Genomic DNA, 16,085 nt, shown 5'->3' on the forward strand with positions numbered 1-16,085 from the left:
GGAATTCATCCAGATGACAGGAAGAAACAATTGCAGCAAACACTTGACCTAATCTTTCTCCTCTGAAAGAGCAACTTGGCCAGTTATTCATTTCAAATCTAGATGAACAACTTCTTATATTTCTAGGTGTAAAAACCTGAGACAGGGTGCTCCTACCTAAGCAGCAGCCAGAAACTTGTAGCTTAGTGTAGAAATGTTGGCCTGGAGGAATACAACATTATGAAATTATGAAACTTCTTTTTCAACACACTTATGGCTGATACCAAAAGCCACTTCCCATCATATGCTTTCCTTCTGTTGTGTTCCGTTATTCTTTGTTTTTGGATTCTCTCATGCATGATACAATACATCAGAGCTTTCCCATTTTACACTTTGTCTGGAGAAGATTGCTCCCATAGCTGTTGAAAGTGGCATTTCCTTGAGGGCTTATGGTGTGAGCAACCTCAGTTTTAATACCACCATAAACAACCCTTCTCACACTCTTGTCAAGTAAACTCTACTCAGGGATAGTGGCAAAAGCAAGCTGGCCTGTGAGTCATGGGAAAGCATAATCCGAGACCGCGTAGTTACCATCAGGAAAATGTCACAGCCCACACTGCACTGGTCAGAAATTCTCCATCAAGCTGCAAGTCTACATCTGCTGTCGTTTGAGGTTCAGCATTACCCCTGATACGGCTGATGAGCAAATTCCTCAAATCTACTGAGGATGATAGAAAAAAAATGAATGTATTCTTAGACGTCTTAGATATTTACTTACTGGGAAATACAGGCTATGGGCTGATGAGTTCAGTGTCACTGAATTAAAGCAGGCTAAAAAAATATGTCAAAGCTCAACAATAGGTCAGGATTCAAAAGAGCAAAACAATTCATTTCCTCATACATGAATGAAATCCACTCACTACTTCACGCAGCACTGTATACACTTCCTAACACCATATGCTTTGTGTCACAACAGTGAATTTAGGAGCAGGTAAAATAAATTAAAACACCTCTAGCTGTTACTTAGATCCCCAAATCTGTTTACCCAGGTTCATGAATATCATTCAAACACGATTTCAGAATATCAATACAAGCAGGCGGAGGACAAGACAAAACAGATTTGTGTGCGTGTACATCAGATATCTAACAGTGAATTTACAGGTGTATTAGTCGCAGACAGTTCTATAACGTCCTGTTAACAGTTTTAACTCAGCCTGCAACAACACACGGGCAACTAACAAGTTTTTTGTTGTTGTTGTTTTTGTTTTAAGACAATTGTTAAGGAGTTTGTTTCTTAAAAAACAAAACACTAATGCCATTTTCTCTCACTGTTAAAACCTGTTCCAAGTGTGGCTCAACTCACCAGCTGTAAAGTGCAAATAAAGATGAGAGTGCACCGTCCGCTGCAGCAGCCCATTGTGTCAGCGGCGAAAACGTGACTCTGTGCCAAAAGGATTTGGAAACTGGTCGGAGGAGCTTTCAGCGTGCCGACCTCAGTCAGTCCTGACCCCAGCACCGGTGTCCCATTCTCCTCCTCTGCTCCAGTGTCTCTCTGCTGAACTACAACACGCCACAAAATCACTCCGGCTGGTCCCAGTCTGCGTGTTCGCTTCCCGGACGCACTTCAGGGGACTGACTGGGTGGATGTTTGAGAGGGGGGATGGGAGGAGGGGGAGGAGGAGGAGGAGGGTTTAGACTTGTTCATTCAAAATGTTTTAACAGAGGTTAATCAATTTATTGCCATGGTTAACAAATACATAAGCCAACTGAAAAGGCAATTAGCAATTAGAATTTCACAAAAAACTGATAGTCTAAAGGAAATTTTAGACGTAAATTAGAGAGGAAATATTCAAACTGGCGCTTGTTAACAATTAATGCTGTTAATGTCATTTTTATATTTAATGTTTGCAGGTGCTTGTTGAGGAGGAGCAAGATCAACTGCTATTAATGCTGCTGATAGAGAGCAGGCGCCATCTAGTGCCTATAATGAGCCACACAAGTTAAAATTATAATAACCTTGGTAATAAAGCGCTGCTCCGTAGCAACAAATGGAGTCACAGGGCAGTGGTTCCCAAACTGGGGGGCGGGCCCTGCGGCAAGGGCTAAATATAACTGAGATGTGGACTCCGGTGGGAGTGGGGCTCAAAAATATTTTCACCCACAAAAGGGTGGGGGAGCAGAAACAGTTTGGGAACCACTGTCATAGGGAATGGTGTGCTATGACTGTTGGTGAGGATCCAATCTAAGCTTTCGTACAAATAACATCAAACTGGAACATCTTTTCCCCACACACTGCAAAGAAAATCAATAAAATTAAAATAAAATTCTTCATACAACTTTGTTCACATTCTATAGTGTAGCAGTCATTTTGCCTGACCCTTTTTCCCCAAATCCTCTTTGCCATGGACAGGGTATAAGACAGTTGACCCCTGGGCACAGACACATAACTCTCCTATACTTCCAGGAGCAAGACCACATAATTTTTAATCAGTTTGTGTTTTTTTGCTGTTGTTTTGTGTGCATTTGTAGTTGCTTTGCATCACTTTTAGCCATTTGGAGTAAATTCTTACTCCTTTTGCATATCTTTGTTGTCATTTTGCACCCATTTTGTGTTTTTTGTGTCTTTCTTTTCAGTTTGTATTTGTTGTATGTCTCTTTTTGTCATTTGGCATATTTTAGGAGTCGTTTGCTGAGTCTGGGGTCTTTTATGTCTCTTTTTAGTGATTAGGCCTTTTGTGTCTGTTTTAAGTGTCTTCGTAGTTATTTAGCATCAATTCTTTCTTGTTTGGTAGTTTTTTATAGTCATTTGACTGACTTTCCAGTGGAAAGGTTAGCAGTACCCCCTTCACCGTTCCCTGGTCTAGGGGACCCCTGACCCTTGGGCTCCTGGGCCTGGAAGGCCTTTTCAGTATATTCATTGCTTCTTTTGTTTGGATCACCATTTGCCTTTTGGGTAGCCACTACTTGGATATGATTTATAATAGAAAAGATCTTAAAGGCAACTCTCTCAGTCACACTCTTCCTCCTCTTCCACCTCCTCCTCCTCCACTCTTAGGGTGTTTGGGGGCTGGTCCCACCTCTCTCCTCACCAGCTTGATAAATCTTTTACGTGTCTGCAGGCTGGGTGAGGGAACACTTCACATCTCATTTCATCACACACTCCTCCGCTCTGCTCCTTTAAAGTGCCAGCACTCTCCTCTCTTCTCTGCCATCCCACACCGCCCTACCCACCGGAATCCTTCCAGGCTCAGGAGGAGTTCCATCCCCGTCGACACACACACACACACACACACAACACACACACACACACACACACACACACACACACACACACACACAAATACATAAAAAAGCAAGCATTTTTTATATTTATGGAAACCAGTGAACAGGCACAAAGTGAGCATATTTTAACAAGGGAAATCTTATTTCATCATGAGAGCTCATAAACTTCAAAAATAAAATATATATATGTATTAAAAATAAAGCATCATGACCAGCTTGAAGCATTAGTGTCACACCAGTGGCCCTGCAAACACCCCCACCTGCATTTGTCTAGTTTAAAATCTTCTGATGATGAATGGTTTGTCTCTATTCAGGTAAATTTATTCTAGTCATATTTTTTTGTCTGAGAAGCATTCCTAGGCACATACTTTGTTGCATTATATAATCTGTGCACAGTCAGATGGTGCATCCTTACAGCACATGGCCCTGTGACTGTGCAACCTTTATTATTTCAGGACTAGTAGACATGTTAATGGAAATCTAGACACTATAGTTTAGCCATTTTTATGTCAGTATACTATGTGGGCTATGCTCTTATTGGCAAAATAATCCGGGCCCAAGATCCACCTAATAGCTTTTGGCCAGAGCTTTGTTTTCTTCACCATCTTCATCCGTAAATGGAGGCAGAAGTGTTGCACTGAATTGCAAACAATTGTACAGGTGTACCTAATAAAGTGGCTGGTGAGTATATATAAATAATGTCTTGTTCTTTGTCAGGGTTGGTGCGTGAAGCTGACAATGATGTTGATGGTGAACTCTATTATAATGCCAGACAAGGTTAAGCAGAAAACAATATTTTTAATAAGCTGCCGGTCACAAATAACAAAATACAAAAACAGGACTTGAGTAAACAGAATCAAGGTGAACATGAATATAGAGAATGATCTGGTAGCGTCCTGGTGGGGGAAATAATGAATACTGATTAAAGTAAAAAGTCCATAGCTGAGATAGGCTCTAACAGGAAGTAGTGACAAAATAAAAGCATGAAACTGGAAACAGGTGGGACAAAATCATGACAGTTCTTTGTGTACATTTCAAGCTAAACTCAAATGAATTTAAATAAAGTTAGTAAAGGTGGACACACTAGTGGGTCTTACGTGTTAGGAATTATTTTGTGCGTGTGTGTGTGTGTAGTCAGTGGCATCAACCGATTTGTTTATAACAGCTGTTATGTTTTACTGTCGAACATCAAACCAGTAAGAACTGCTAGTAGAATACTTTAGTGACCACCCAGCATTTCTTGCATGTGTGAAGCGTACACATTCACAACTGCCTTTCTTATGAGAACATATTTTCTGAATGTGTGCCATAAAAAATGTCTGTATGTGTATGTATTTGGGTTGGTGGGTGGAAGAAAAGACTGAGAGACGAGATCCAAGGCTGAAATAAGGCCACTGTTATGGTTCTATTAGAAGCTTTAATGGAAGTTCTCCTTGTGTTCCCATTTCCCCCATTTTGCCAGCACCTCTTTATCAACTTACACTGTGTGTGTGTGTGTGAGTTTGTCCAGAACACTTCTTTCATGACAAGTGTGTCCAGGCCCTCAGGACTGCTGTTTTCCACAAAGATACTAATGTGAAGTGACAGGACAGCCAGTGGTACGCTGCTCTGAGGGGACCCGCGCTGTGGAGGAGACACGAGAGTCTGGCTCGTAGTGGACGACAATACAAAAAAAGACCTGAAAAGGATAAAGCTTTTTCTGTGTGAAAGCGTCTTAGGCTGTTGTTTCTTTTTCACACACTTTAGTGCACCTGAGACTTGAGGGCAAAACAGATCCTGTCCTTTTTTACAACAGTCCAAATGACTTAATTCCCCAAATTTATTGTGATGCAGCAGTACTTTCCCTAAGTCACAGTGTAACAAATGTTTCTGTTTTCCAGGCTGAAATATGTTACAACAGAAACAACACAGAATATGTGGCGTTGATGCAAGTAACGCTCGTGGTGGCAAATAGTATATCATAACCTAATCTTAAATCATCTGCAACGGGAGGTGCACCCTTTGGCTCTATGGTATGTTTGTCAAAACAAATTAGCCTACGAAGCAGCAAATAACTACCACTGGCTGTCCATCAAGCATATGAATGCTTTCTTTATTTAAGCTCTTGCTCCTAAAAGTTTAAGAATAAGCATGAGAGCCAGAGCCTCATATAATTTTGTTTTCCCCAGTATTTTGCTATGAAGAAAGTCACAGGCTTAATAAAGAATAAATGCATAGGCTATTATGAAGAGCATGTCAATAATGTATAATGGGATTATGCTTTGGTGAAAAATACTGGGCCCCAGATTGAGCATCTGATGTTATTCTAACACTGACCCCATGAGGGCGCTGGTCTGTGAGGTAGGTTTTAATTGAATGGGTGTCTTGTCTTCACAGATGCATCAAGCCAGACACAAACAGGCAAAGTTCAGGAAATTAGACACGTTCCTTTCAAAATAAAAACACATTAGTTGGATGCCCCTTTGCAGCACATAGCCTCCCCTCAGGTGCAACTGTTAAACTGCATTTTGGAAAAGGCTTCGCATGTTACTTTTTTCAACAAAATAGCCAAACTTAACACTGTCTAGATGGTTTGAATGCAAGCTGGAGATAGACCAAAAGGAGAAGCATGACATCTGAACCAAAGAGTCTTGGGAGCAAACATAATGTTTGCTAAGTGGCCTACATGAGCTACTAATCTGCCCAGTGTGCAAAGTCAATTGAAAGGAAAAAAAATGCCTTAAAGACCAAATGTAAACCCCTTAAAACAGTGAGATTTGTCACAGTTGTTAAATTTGAATCACAAAGACTTTCCAAACAAGTTAAGTTATCATATGAATTTTTGTTTTCATTTCAGACTTGCCTGATATTAGCTCTATACAGTTTATGATCTGACACTTAGACTTGTCTTGTGGAAGTCAGCCTAATATTTAGGCTAATACTTGGGAGGCCAAAATATCACAGAACTAAAAATAATAAAGCACCTCTCAAATAGGCCTACTGTAGTTTAACATGTAAGAGAAGTTGTTTTTCAAAAATCTGATTTACATATATAATTTTTGACCATCAGGTGACATAAAGTAAGTGGCTCAGTAATGCTCTAAGGATTATGTTATTATCGTGCTTTTTTCAGGAGTAGGAATTAATTAAATGGTAAATATACTGTATGAGAAAGTTTCTCAGTGCATGTGCAAGTGTTGCAAATTGCAATAGATGCATCAGTGTTTTATTTTGAAAGCTTTTCACCGAAAACCAATTTCGTTATCCTGTCTCTCTTGACGGTGGTTTCTGTCACATGGTGCTGCCTAACGGAGAGCTGATGGAGCCAGATGAGAGAGGCAGGGGGGGGGCAGCATCCCCTCAAATAGGAATCCGCTGCTGTCACTGGTGCTCTACATACTGAGAGACGGACGACGTTTACCCCCAACAATACTTAAAGGCGATTTCATTTGGCGTGCAGAGGTTTTTCCCCATGTGATCTCAAAGAAGAGAAAGGGGAGGCTATGAGGAGGCTGGAGCTTTGCAAAGAATGATAGTGAGGATCAAGGCGCGCTGTCCCAGGAGAACTCATCTGAAGAACTGACCGTGAGAGATCGGGATGGTCCCCTAACGCACCGGGGGTTGAGTGAGTAGAATACATCCGATCTCTGTCTCTTATATTTGAGTTCCACTTTGGTCACATCTAGGCAATTTCGAACAGTTCTGCATGCCTGTCCGTCTTCATGGCCTCTTAATTATGCCCCACTTCATTCCACATGTCTGATCAATCATTTCCAGGCTTCTTAATAAAGTGCAACATACCAGGTGGGTCAGCGACGTGTGGAAGTTACCACGTTGATTTGGAAATGGTGCACTTTCCCCTGAACACACCCGTAACTTGCATGCGCGCGTCAAGGTTTAATATCATGCAGTGGATTACAGTGTGTGATTGGGAGGTCAATCATGTCCCTTTAAAGTTTTGATTAGAGTGAACATGTGTTGCACACTGTGGTCGCACTGTCAGTGTAGGGCTAATTAATAAAAGCTTTTTTTTAGGGGCTCTCCTATCACAGGCACTCCTCATTAATCCTCTGATGGCCCAGAGGGCGTGGGTTGCTGTACAGTATGTGATGATCAAAGGAAGGCATCAGGCCTACTTACACACAAGGGCTGATTAATTATAGACTTGGAGCTGATGAACTCCCTGACTGTTGGGCGCACAAGAGGATGCATGTCAAACAGAAACACAGGCTTTTAATATCAGTTTATTGCTAATGTGTACTATTACAGTACCTATTTTCCTTATCTGTAATAAGCTACTGAGTGAAATGTTGGCTTTTAATGTGTACTATTACAGTATAAGCTATACATAATAAGCTACTGAGTGAAATGTTGGCTGTGCTGCAAGATGATGTGGGTGTGGGTGTGAGTAGAAGTTCTACAGCAGGCTCAGAGCATGTACATGAATGAAATCCACTCACTATGCAGCAAGAGTTCCCACCTCCAGTGTGCATGTGTGCCTATGTGTGTGTGTGTATTTCACCTCATTACACTCATTGTGTTGACTTAAGCAGCAGGGTCACCCCTGAGGCCTGTTCTCCTGCCTGATTGAGGAGTGATCCCCTGAATTCCACCACGCTCATACTGATTGGAGAGGTAGAGAAGCACACTGGGTCAAGCATTTATTGTTATTTTGACTGAAGCATTACAAATGAATATGATGTGCCAGTGCATTACACAGTCACTGGTACGAAGCTATCCCTCACTCACTACAAGTTAGTTTTGTTGAGCGCTGCTTAACTCTTGTCTCTGCTATTTCAATTTAGCAGTGAAGCTCCAGCTCTGTCCACACACACTTTGCATAGGAGCTTCTTGATTCATGGTTGTACTACAAACGGACAAAAACTATTCTCCCTTCCAGCCTGTGTGCTGCATTTCTCCTGAGGCATTCTCAATATTTTCCCTGTGTATGTATTAAACATCAAGCATGTCTAAATGCGGGCACAAGGCTGAGCACTTTAAGGCAGAGTCAGCCTTCTGTGGAGGGTGACAGAACAGTCAGATGGCCCCCGGGGCAGAGAAGCACCCAAGGCGACAGGACTGGAGCACTCCTTCCTCCTTTCTTTTCCCTCCTTCCTCTCTCTCCTCTCATCCAGTCTCCATCTCGTCGTCCCTTCCCACCTTCATCTGGCAGAAATAAACACACTTTCTCAGGTTCGCCTGCACACCTGCTCCTTGACTTCTTCCCTTTCATTTCCTACACATACAAGTGTAGTTGTCACACCGGCTGTTTTGTCTGAGTAAACAGGGTCTGCACAAACATAATGGGCATATTTGTGTGAGCAGAGCAAGACACACCATGAGCATGAAAGAGAAAATGATTGTGTTTTTAGATTGAGACTGAGATTGTGGTGTATGTGTAAAACACAATGATGGTACACACAGTAAAGAATCAGACAGATCATAGTGCTGGTGACCTTGCCATTGTTTTGACAAAACTGGATGAATTTTAAGTTGATCCTAAATGCTTTGTGGCTGAATTCTGAATCCCCCTTGAAGCCTAAGCTTTGCTACTGAGGCCACAGTGTAGATAAAGGCTTTGTTTTTAAGAACGCTATAACCCAATCAGAAACAGAGAATGTAAAGTAGCTTCCTGTTCAGTGAAACTCTTCTCTTTCAAATAAACACTTTATTAATATTTCCCAGCACATGCTCAGTCATCCCTTCTCACACATAGTCATTCCCTCTTTTCTCATATCATGCTCACATACACACAGTGATGCTTTCACACGCTGCTGTTTTCTTCATACACTTGCATTTTCAATCTTACACTCACACCATCATTCTGTCTTATACACAGCGTAATTATCTCGCACACAAACTACCATTCTATCTCCTATACAGTACATTATACGGAGAGAGCGTACAATGGTGTGTTTGTGAGCAAGAATTGTAATGATTATAAAAATGAACAGGGAGCACAGTGGCTCAGAGTTAATGATGGTTTTGAAAATGTTCATCATTGCCTATTGCCTTTGGTTTTTTGTAAAAGGTGCAGAGTAAATGGTCCGTGATTCCTCAAAGAGTGCGTGTTCACACTCATGTGGGCATGTCAGCTGTGTGCATAATAGCCCAGGGGCTGGGGGGGGGGCTGTAGTTTGGCCAGTCAGCTGGACAGATGCACCTCATCTTGGACTTGGAGCACGGGGGCCTCAGTTTGGCACTGCCACCCAGCATTAGTGCCATGGATCTGTGACCAGTGGGCTCAGGGCACCAAAACTCACTGTCTGCATAAAATGTTCTCAATTTTTCATGCTGTGTTTAGGGTAGTAAGGGAGAAAACAAGGAAATGGGAACTGAAGAAAGCAAGAAAGGAAGGGTGACAGTCAACAAGGCAGGGAATAGATTTTACATAGGTTTCTTGTTTTTACCTCTGTGTAATTCAATGCTGAACTAAGCACTGACAATGAGTACACACAATACCATGTTAAATAAAAAAGATCACTATAGCAACCAGGGACCAAGAAAGTGATGGTGCAGCACATTGTCTCAGTTACTGTCCTCTTAGAAACAAGAATACATGCTCCTGATTTTTCAGTCCGTACATTAAATAGAATTATGCAGAATCCTCCTCATTAATACTCGAGTACCGAGGTATTTTGCATCCATCATTTCAGTATGCACTAAATACATTTCAGGCTAGATGCAGTATTGCTTGCCATGAGAGTAGGAGCACTGTAATTCATAAGTATTGATTCACCTCTCAGCGGCATTACAGCACGATGTCCCTGTACACATCAGAGCAGTCGAAAGAAAGCAACAAAGCAAAAGCAGTGATTTACACAGATGTGCTGTTAACTCCTCATTGTGATACAAATATAATGCAGGAACATATCATAATATGCTGGTCCTGAACAGTGCAACTCCATTATTACACGTGGATATCGCACTGCACTGTAAGCTCCCAAGAAGTTTCTTATTAAGGCGGCAACGGTTTGATCATCAGGCTTTCAATCGGCTGACAGAAAAAGCCAGTCACAGTTTTATTTAATGAGTGAAATATTAAAAAATATACCCTGTTACATAAATACAAGTGTTTGCCTAAGGGGTAACATTCATGGGTGGGATTGTACTCTAAACATGTTCAGACTGAAAGTAAAACCAATTATAGAGGTGGTGCAGTTGCATGCAAACTCAGTGGAAAGATGTATGTGGACAAACACAGATTATGATGCTATCTCATAATTATGCAGAAAAAGCAGAGGAAAGTCATAGAAAGAATTTCAGGTTTCTGGTACGTGTTGAGAGGTCAGCCTGAACTGGAGTTGTCACACCGGCTGTTTTGTCTCAGTAAACAGGGTCTGCACAAACATAATGGGCATATTTGTGTGAGCAGAGCAAGACACACCATGAGCATGAAAAAGAAAATGATTGTGTTTTTAGATTGAGACTGAGATTGTGGTGTATGTGTAAAACACAATGATGGTACACACAGTAAAGAATCAGACAGATCATAGTGCTGGTGACCTTGCCATTGTTTTGACAAAACTGGATGAATTTTAAGTTGATCCTAAATGCTTTGTGGCTGAATTCTGAATCCCCCTTGAAGCCTAAGCTTTGCTACTGAGGCCACAGTGTAGATAAAGGCTTTGTTTTTAAGAACGCTATAACCCAATCAGAAACAGAGAATGTAAAGTAGCTTCCTGTTCAGTGAAACTCTTCTCTTTCAAATAAACACTTTATTAATATTTCCCAGCACATGCTCAGTCATCCCTTCTCACACATAGTCATTCCCTCTTTTCTCATATCATGCTCACATACACACAGTGATGCTTTCACACGCTGCTGTTTTCTTCATACACTTGCATTTTCAATCTTACACTCACACCATCATTCTGTCTTATACACAGCGTAATTATCTCGCACACAAACTACCATTCTATCTCCTATACAGTACATTATACGGAGAGAGCGTACAATGGTGTGTTTGTGAGCAAGAATTGTAATGATTATAAAAATGAACAGGGAGCACAGTGGCTCAGAGTTAATGATGGTTTTGAAAATGTTCATCATTGCCTATTGCCTTTGGTTTTTTGTAAAAGGTGCAGAGTAAATGGTCCGTGATTCCTCAAAGAGTGCGTGTTCACACTCATGTGGGCATGTCAGCTGTGTGCATAATAGCCCAGGGGCTGGGGGGGGGGCTGTAGTTTGGCCAGTCAGCTGGACAGATGCACCTCATCTTGGACTTGGAGCACGGGGGCCTCAGTTTGGCACTGCCACCCAGCATTAGTGCCATGGATCTGTGACCAGTGGGCTCAGGGCACCAAAACTCACTGTCTGCATAAAATGTTCTCAATTTTTCATGCTGTGTTTAGGGTAGTAAGGGAGAAAACAAGGAAATGGGAACTGAAGAAAGCAAGAAAGGAAGGGTGACAGTCAACAAGGCAGGGAATAGATTTTACATAGGTTTCTTGTTTTTACCTCTGTGTAATTCAATGCTGAACTAAGCACTGACAATGAGTACACACAATACCATGTTAAATAAAAAAGATCACTATAGCAACCAGGGACCAAGAAAGTGATGGTGCAGCACATTGTCTCAGTTACTGTCCTCTTAGAAACAAGAATACATGCTCCTGATTTTTCAGTCCGTACATTAAATAGAATTATGCAGAATCCTCCTCATTAATACTCGAGTACCGAGGTATTTTGCATCCATCATTTCAGTATGCACTAAATACATTTCAGGCTAGATGCAGTATTGCTTGCCATGAGAGTAGGAGCACTGTAATTCATAAGTATTGATTCACCTCTCAGCGGCATTACAGCACGATGTCCCTGTACACATCAGAGCAGTCGAAAGAAAGCAACAAAGCAAAAGCAGTGATTTACACAGATGTGCTGTTAACTCCTCATTGTGATACAAATATAATGCAGGAACATATCATAATATGCTGGTCCTGAACAGTGCAACTCCATTATTACACGTGGATATCGCACTGCACTGTAAGCTCCCAAGAAGTTTCTTATTAAGGCGGCAACGGTTTGATCATCAGGCTTTCAATCGGCTGACAGAAAAAGCCAGTCACAGTTTTATTTAATGAGTGATCCCAAAAAAGGAAGTCAAAATATTGGGAGGTCCTTACACAGGAAAAGGAATTTAAGTCTAAAGGTAGATGGAGATGTTTGTGAGCGTGCAGTATGATTGTTTTATCTGATGTTAAATTTATCAGTTCTGTCTTAGTGTGACCTCTTCCAGCTTTCTGAATCCACTGCACTGTGACCTGTTTTCTGCTGGTAGCTGCCGGACTGTTCCGCTAAAAAGCCTTAGAGCCACAGTTGCAGCAGGTCACTGTGTATCCAAACTGAAAAAAGAGGAGACAATTTTGTTTTACTCTCTTAAAGATTGTCACTTCTTGTGGGTGGATAACTGTTTATACCAACAATAGTTTAATCTGTGCAAACAGAGCGAATCATCTTGGTTTCATTAGCATGTCTGCTTTCTGTTTAATGTGGTTAGATCGGCAGACTTTAACTTTGCATGCCCTGATTTAGGCTGAACATCAGATTGGTGACTTGTCTACAAGTGTGTGTCTCCCTAGGTCTACCCAGTGTATATTAGACTCCAAGATACACAAAGCATCGGCTAATACCGATGCAAGTAAAACTCCTACCATCAAGTGCTGATAAAACTTCTAATGCAGTTGAATTTTCCCAGTCATTGTGTTATTGTAGATGATGAAATGAGAGATTAGGACTGAGCAGAGTAGGTGACTGTGTTTGTGCAGCTAAGTATTGTTTCTACAACTTCCTAAACCACCTTTCTGTATTAGATTGTGTACAGTATGCATATATTTGTATGTTTTGCTCAATGGCTACACAGTTATGGTGCTAATATGAATATGAGCTGTGTTACTCTGCCGTAACCCCCCTGTCTGAGACACAGACAGCCATCATAAACACAGTGCGAACTGGAGGGCAAGTTCACTTTTACAACAGTAGCTGCTTATTGATTCCACTGACAGTTGCACAGGTGTTGGCGATGGAAGATCAGTGGCTGCATCCTAAGCATGCGAGAACAGCGGGGCATTCGTGCTGACTGGTCTGTTTATTTATTCATTAGCAGGCGGTTTGCTCCTCAGCTCTGCCTCAGAGGACCATTCTCACCTGTTTCACCTCCTGAGGTTTAAGACGGCCGTGCATTTGGTATCAGATCTGTCTTGGGTGTGCAGAATTACACACAAACACACACACATAGAAAGGCGCATCCACCTCACCCCGTTGCCTATCATGAATGAGTGAGACTGTAGGGATAGTGAAAGCTGGAGGAAGAATGAAGGGTGGAGTTGAGGGCTCCAGGGACCATGGCGAGGCATATCCTATATTGATTGGTTTAGTAAGAGAATCCTTGGGCTTTTAGTGGTGCTGCTTAATAAGAGTGGCTTGTAGAAAGAGAGATCACATCAGCTGAACTCCACTCCAGAGGCTGCCTTCAGCTTTAAAGAATAGTTCATAGCAGATAGCAAACATAAGCATGAGAGAGCTACTGTAATCTAATGAGGTTATGGCTTTTAGCCCTGATTTGGAAATACGTATCTTTTTACTTGAAGACTGGTGTCAAACACGTTGGCTTGACATTTCCTCTGTAAGGACAGTTAGACTGTTCATGTTTTTCCAAGTGAAATAAAGGTCATAAATTGTTGCCACAGGGCCAGCTGCTGAGCAAACAGTCTCCGGTGTGTTACCTTCCTGTACTGAAACCTAAGCAGCCAAACCTATGCTTGTACTTATCACATAGCACATGGCAGGATCACACACAGTGAATCATCTCCACATCTTGCAGTGCGTTTGTGTGCCCGTTGCAGTGTAGATGTTGTGGTTTATGCACTGACATTGTCTTTTTTTTTGCTGCACACAACCTATCTGTCTATCTTGGTGCTAAGTAAAGAGCCTGAATTCAGAGAAACACTGCTATTTTAGGAGACAGACGATTGTGTTAAGTGAGGAAGTGAAGTGACACAACTGGGGTTGAGATGTCTTGGTGTCTGAAAACCTTAAAATGCTTTTATTTAGTACTTCATTCCCTCAACACCTTGCAGATTGCACCTAGCCTCCATCAGATAACAGATAGCAGCAGCAGCAGCAGCAGCAGCAGGAAGCAACACATTAAAGACTACACATACACACTAAATTATTCTTTTACTTGTTCATGTAAAATGGCATTTATTATCATGAAGACTGTTGTCTCTGTACCTGGGCCATTTCTAACCACGTGTAACTGGTGCAAAAAAGATATACTAATGCATAGATTATTATATTTGAAGACATACCAACTAATGTAACTCTGAAGAATGTTGAAACTATGATACTTGTGTATGTGTATGAGTGTGTGTATTATTAAAAAGAAAAGTTGGGACTATTTTGGGCTGTTTTGATGATTAACAGTAATTTATTTATGTTTTCACCTCCACATGAAGGAGAACTGAGGTCCCTGGTTGTCTGTCTTTTTCTTTGTTACACAAATTCTCTCTCTTTGATTCAAACACACACACCCATATTTATGTCCATATATTCACCATACCCATCATTACCATGTTTGTATTTTATTGTATTAACCTCCACCCTCTCTCTCTCTGTCAGAATTAAGGGATTCCAGTGCAATCAGACTAATGTGTGTGTGTGTTTGGATGTGCTAGTTCTTGTTTAATGAAAAGCACCTGCTCTGCTTGTCCCCTTCAGTCACCCATGTGATTGATAGCAAGCCGGGTCTGTCAGCCTGGATGTTGTCATGGAATCTCTGCTAACCCAGTTAATCAAACCACGGAGTAACCTGAGCAGTCGAACCCCTGCACTGTATTAACCTGATTCTCATTGTCACACACATACTATACATCTCACTGGGTTCAAAAATGCAAGGCCAGCAGGTCACACAACAAGTGAAATCACCGCCGCTATCATTTGCTTCTTCCATGCTGAGCAGCAGTGCCTGTAAAATATTAATGTGATGTAATGTTTGCCCTGGTATATTTTCCCGATTGAAAGTTAAATAAATAAATAAATAGAGAGATGGATAGAGAGATAGTGACTTTTTAAAACAGCTGCAAGTGATCTTGTGCAAACTTTGTGTTTTCAGGGTCCACAATTACAGCAATGTAGAGCTGCAATGTTTAGTCAGTTAATCAACTGGTCGATTGATCGACTGAAAATTAATCAGCAACTATTCTGATGATCAATTTTTGTTTTGTTTTGTTTCGTTTGTAATTTTTCAAGCTTGATGTGAGGACCTGATGCCTGTATTTGTTGCACATGATAGTAAACTGAATATCTTTGGGTTTTGGACCATTGGTTGGGTAAAACAACACAAACTTGCTCATAACGTCAGGGAGGTGTGTGTAACTGCACAAGACAGTCCTATAATAGGCAGAAAACAAGCAAAAACACTTTGAAAGAGTGAGGAGCACTTTGATGGCTATGGAGCACAAACTTTAATCAATAAGCTGATGACTATTGTGACTTCACTGGATCTTAAAAAGCCAAACAGCCCACATCCAGAGTACCTGGAAGTACAAGACAGCCTGTATCTTGCAGAATTCAATATGTAACAACACAGCTCATATATCCTTTGACCTTCCACATATAGTAGGCAGTATGGATTTCCCATAGGGAGATCATCAGAACAAGGTTAACATACTCAGAAATACATATCTGCTATAATAAAGAGCAAAACCCTGTGTGAGGGCACATACATGATACAAATATATGAGGAATATACAAAAGTAGGCACTTTCTACTATAAACGTACTGTAGAAAACGGTGGAGAATTTATAATATTCTAATAAAATGGTGGCTTGACTAACGCCGGGGGC

At 41.3% G+C, this 16,085-nt stretch overlaps 2 protein-coding genes across 5 annotated transcripts in view; one reads left to right on the forward strand and one right to left on the reverse strand.

The window, feature by feature from the left end:
• Positions 1-1,629, reverse strand: part of nkain4 (sodium/potassium transporting ATPase interacting 4) — a 39,272-nt gene extending 37,643 nt beyond the window's left edge. For 3 of the 4 annotated variants that reach the window (XM_020608083.1, XM_020608080.1, XM_020608081.1), the window contains exon 1: positions 1,343-1,628. In XM_020608083.1, coding sequence (XP_020463739.1) covers positions 1,343-1,396 — 54 coding nt within the window. In that variant the 5' untranslated portion in view covers positions 1,397-1,628. Of the gene's footprint in view, positions 1-1,342 lie in introns of all 4 variants that reach the window. The other variant, XM_020608082.1, reaches the window with a different exon arrangement.
• A 4,961-nt stretch (positions 1,630-6,590) lies between these two features.
• Positions 6,591-16,085, forward strand: part of LOC109964656 (uncharacterized) — a 34,503-nt gene continuing 25,008 nt past the window's right edge. Inside the window, exon 1 of the mRNA XM_020608118.1 lies at positions 6,591-6,865. The gene's annotated coding sequence lies outside the window, so the exon portion shown is untranslated. The remainder of the gene's footprint in view (positions 6,866-16,085) is intronic.

This window comes from Monopterus albus, unplaced genomic scaffold (genome assembly GCF_001952655.1).
Source record: "Monopterus albus unplaced genomic scaffold, M_albus_1.0 scaffold91.1, whole genome shotgun sequence".
NCBI lineage: Eukaryota > Metazoa > Chordata > Actinopteri > Synbranchiformes > Synbranchidae > Monopterus > Monopterus albus.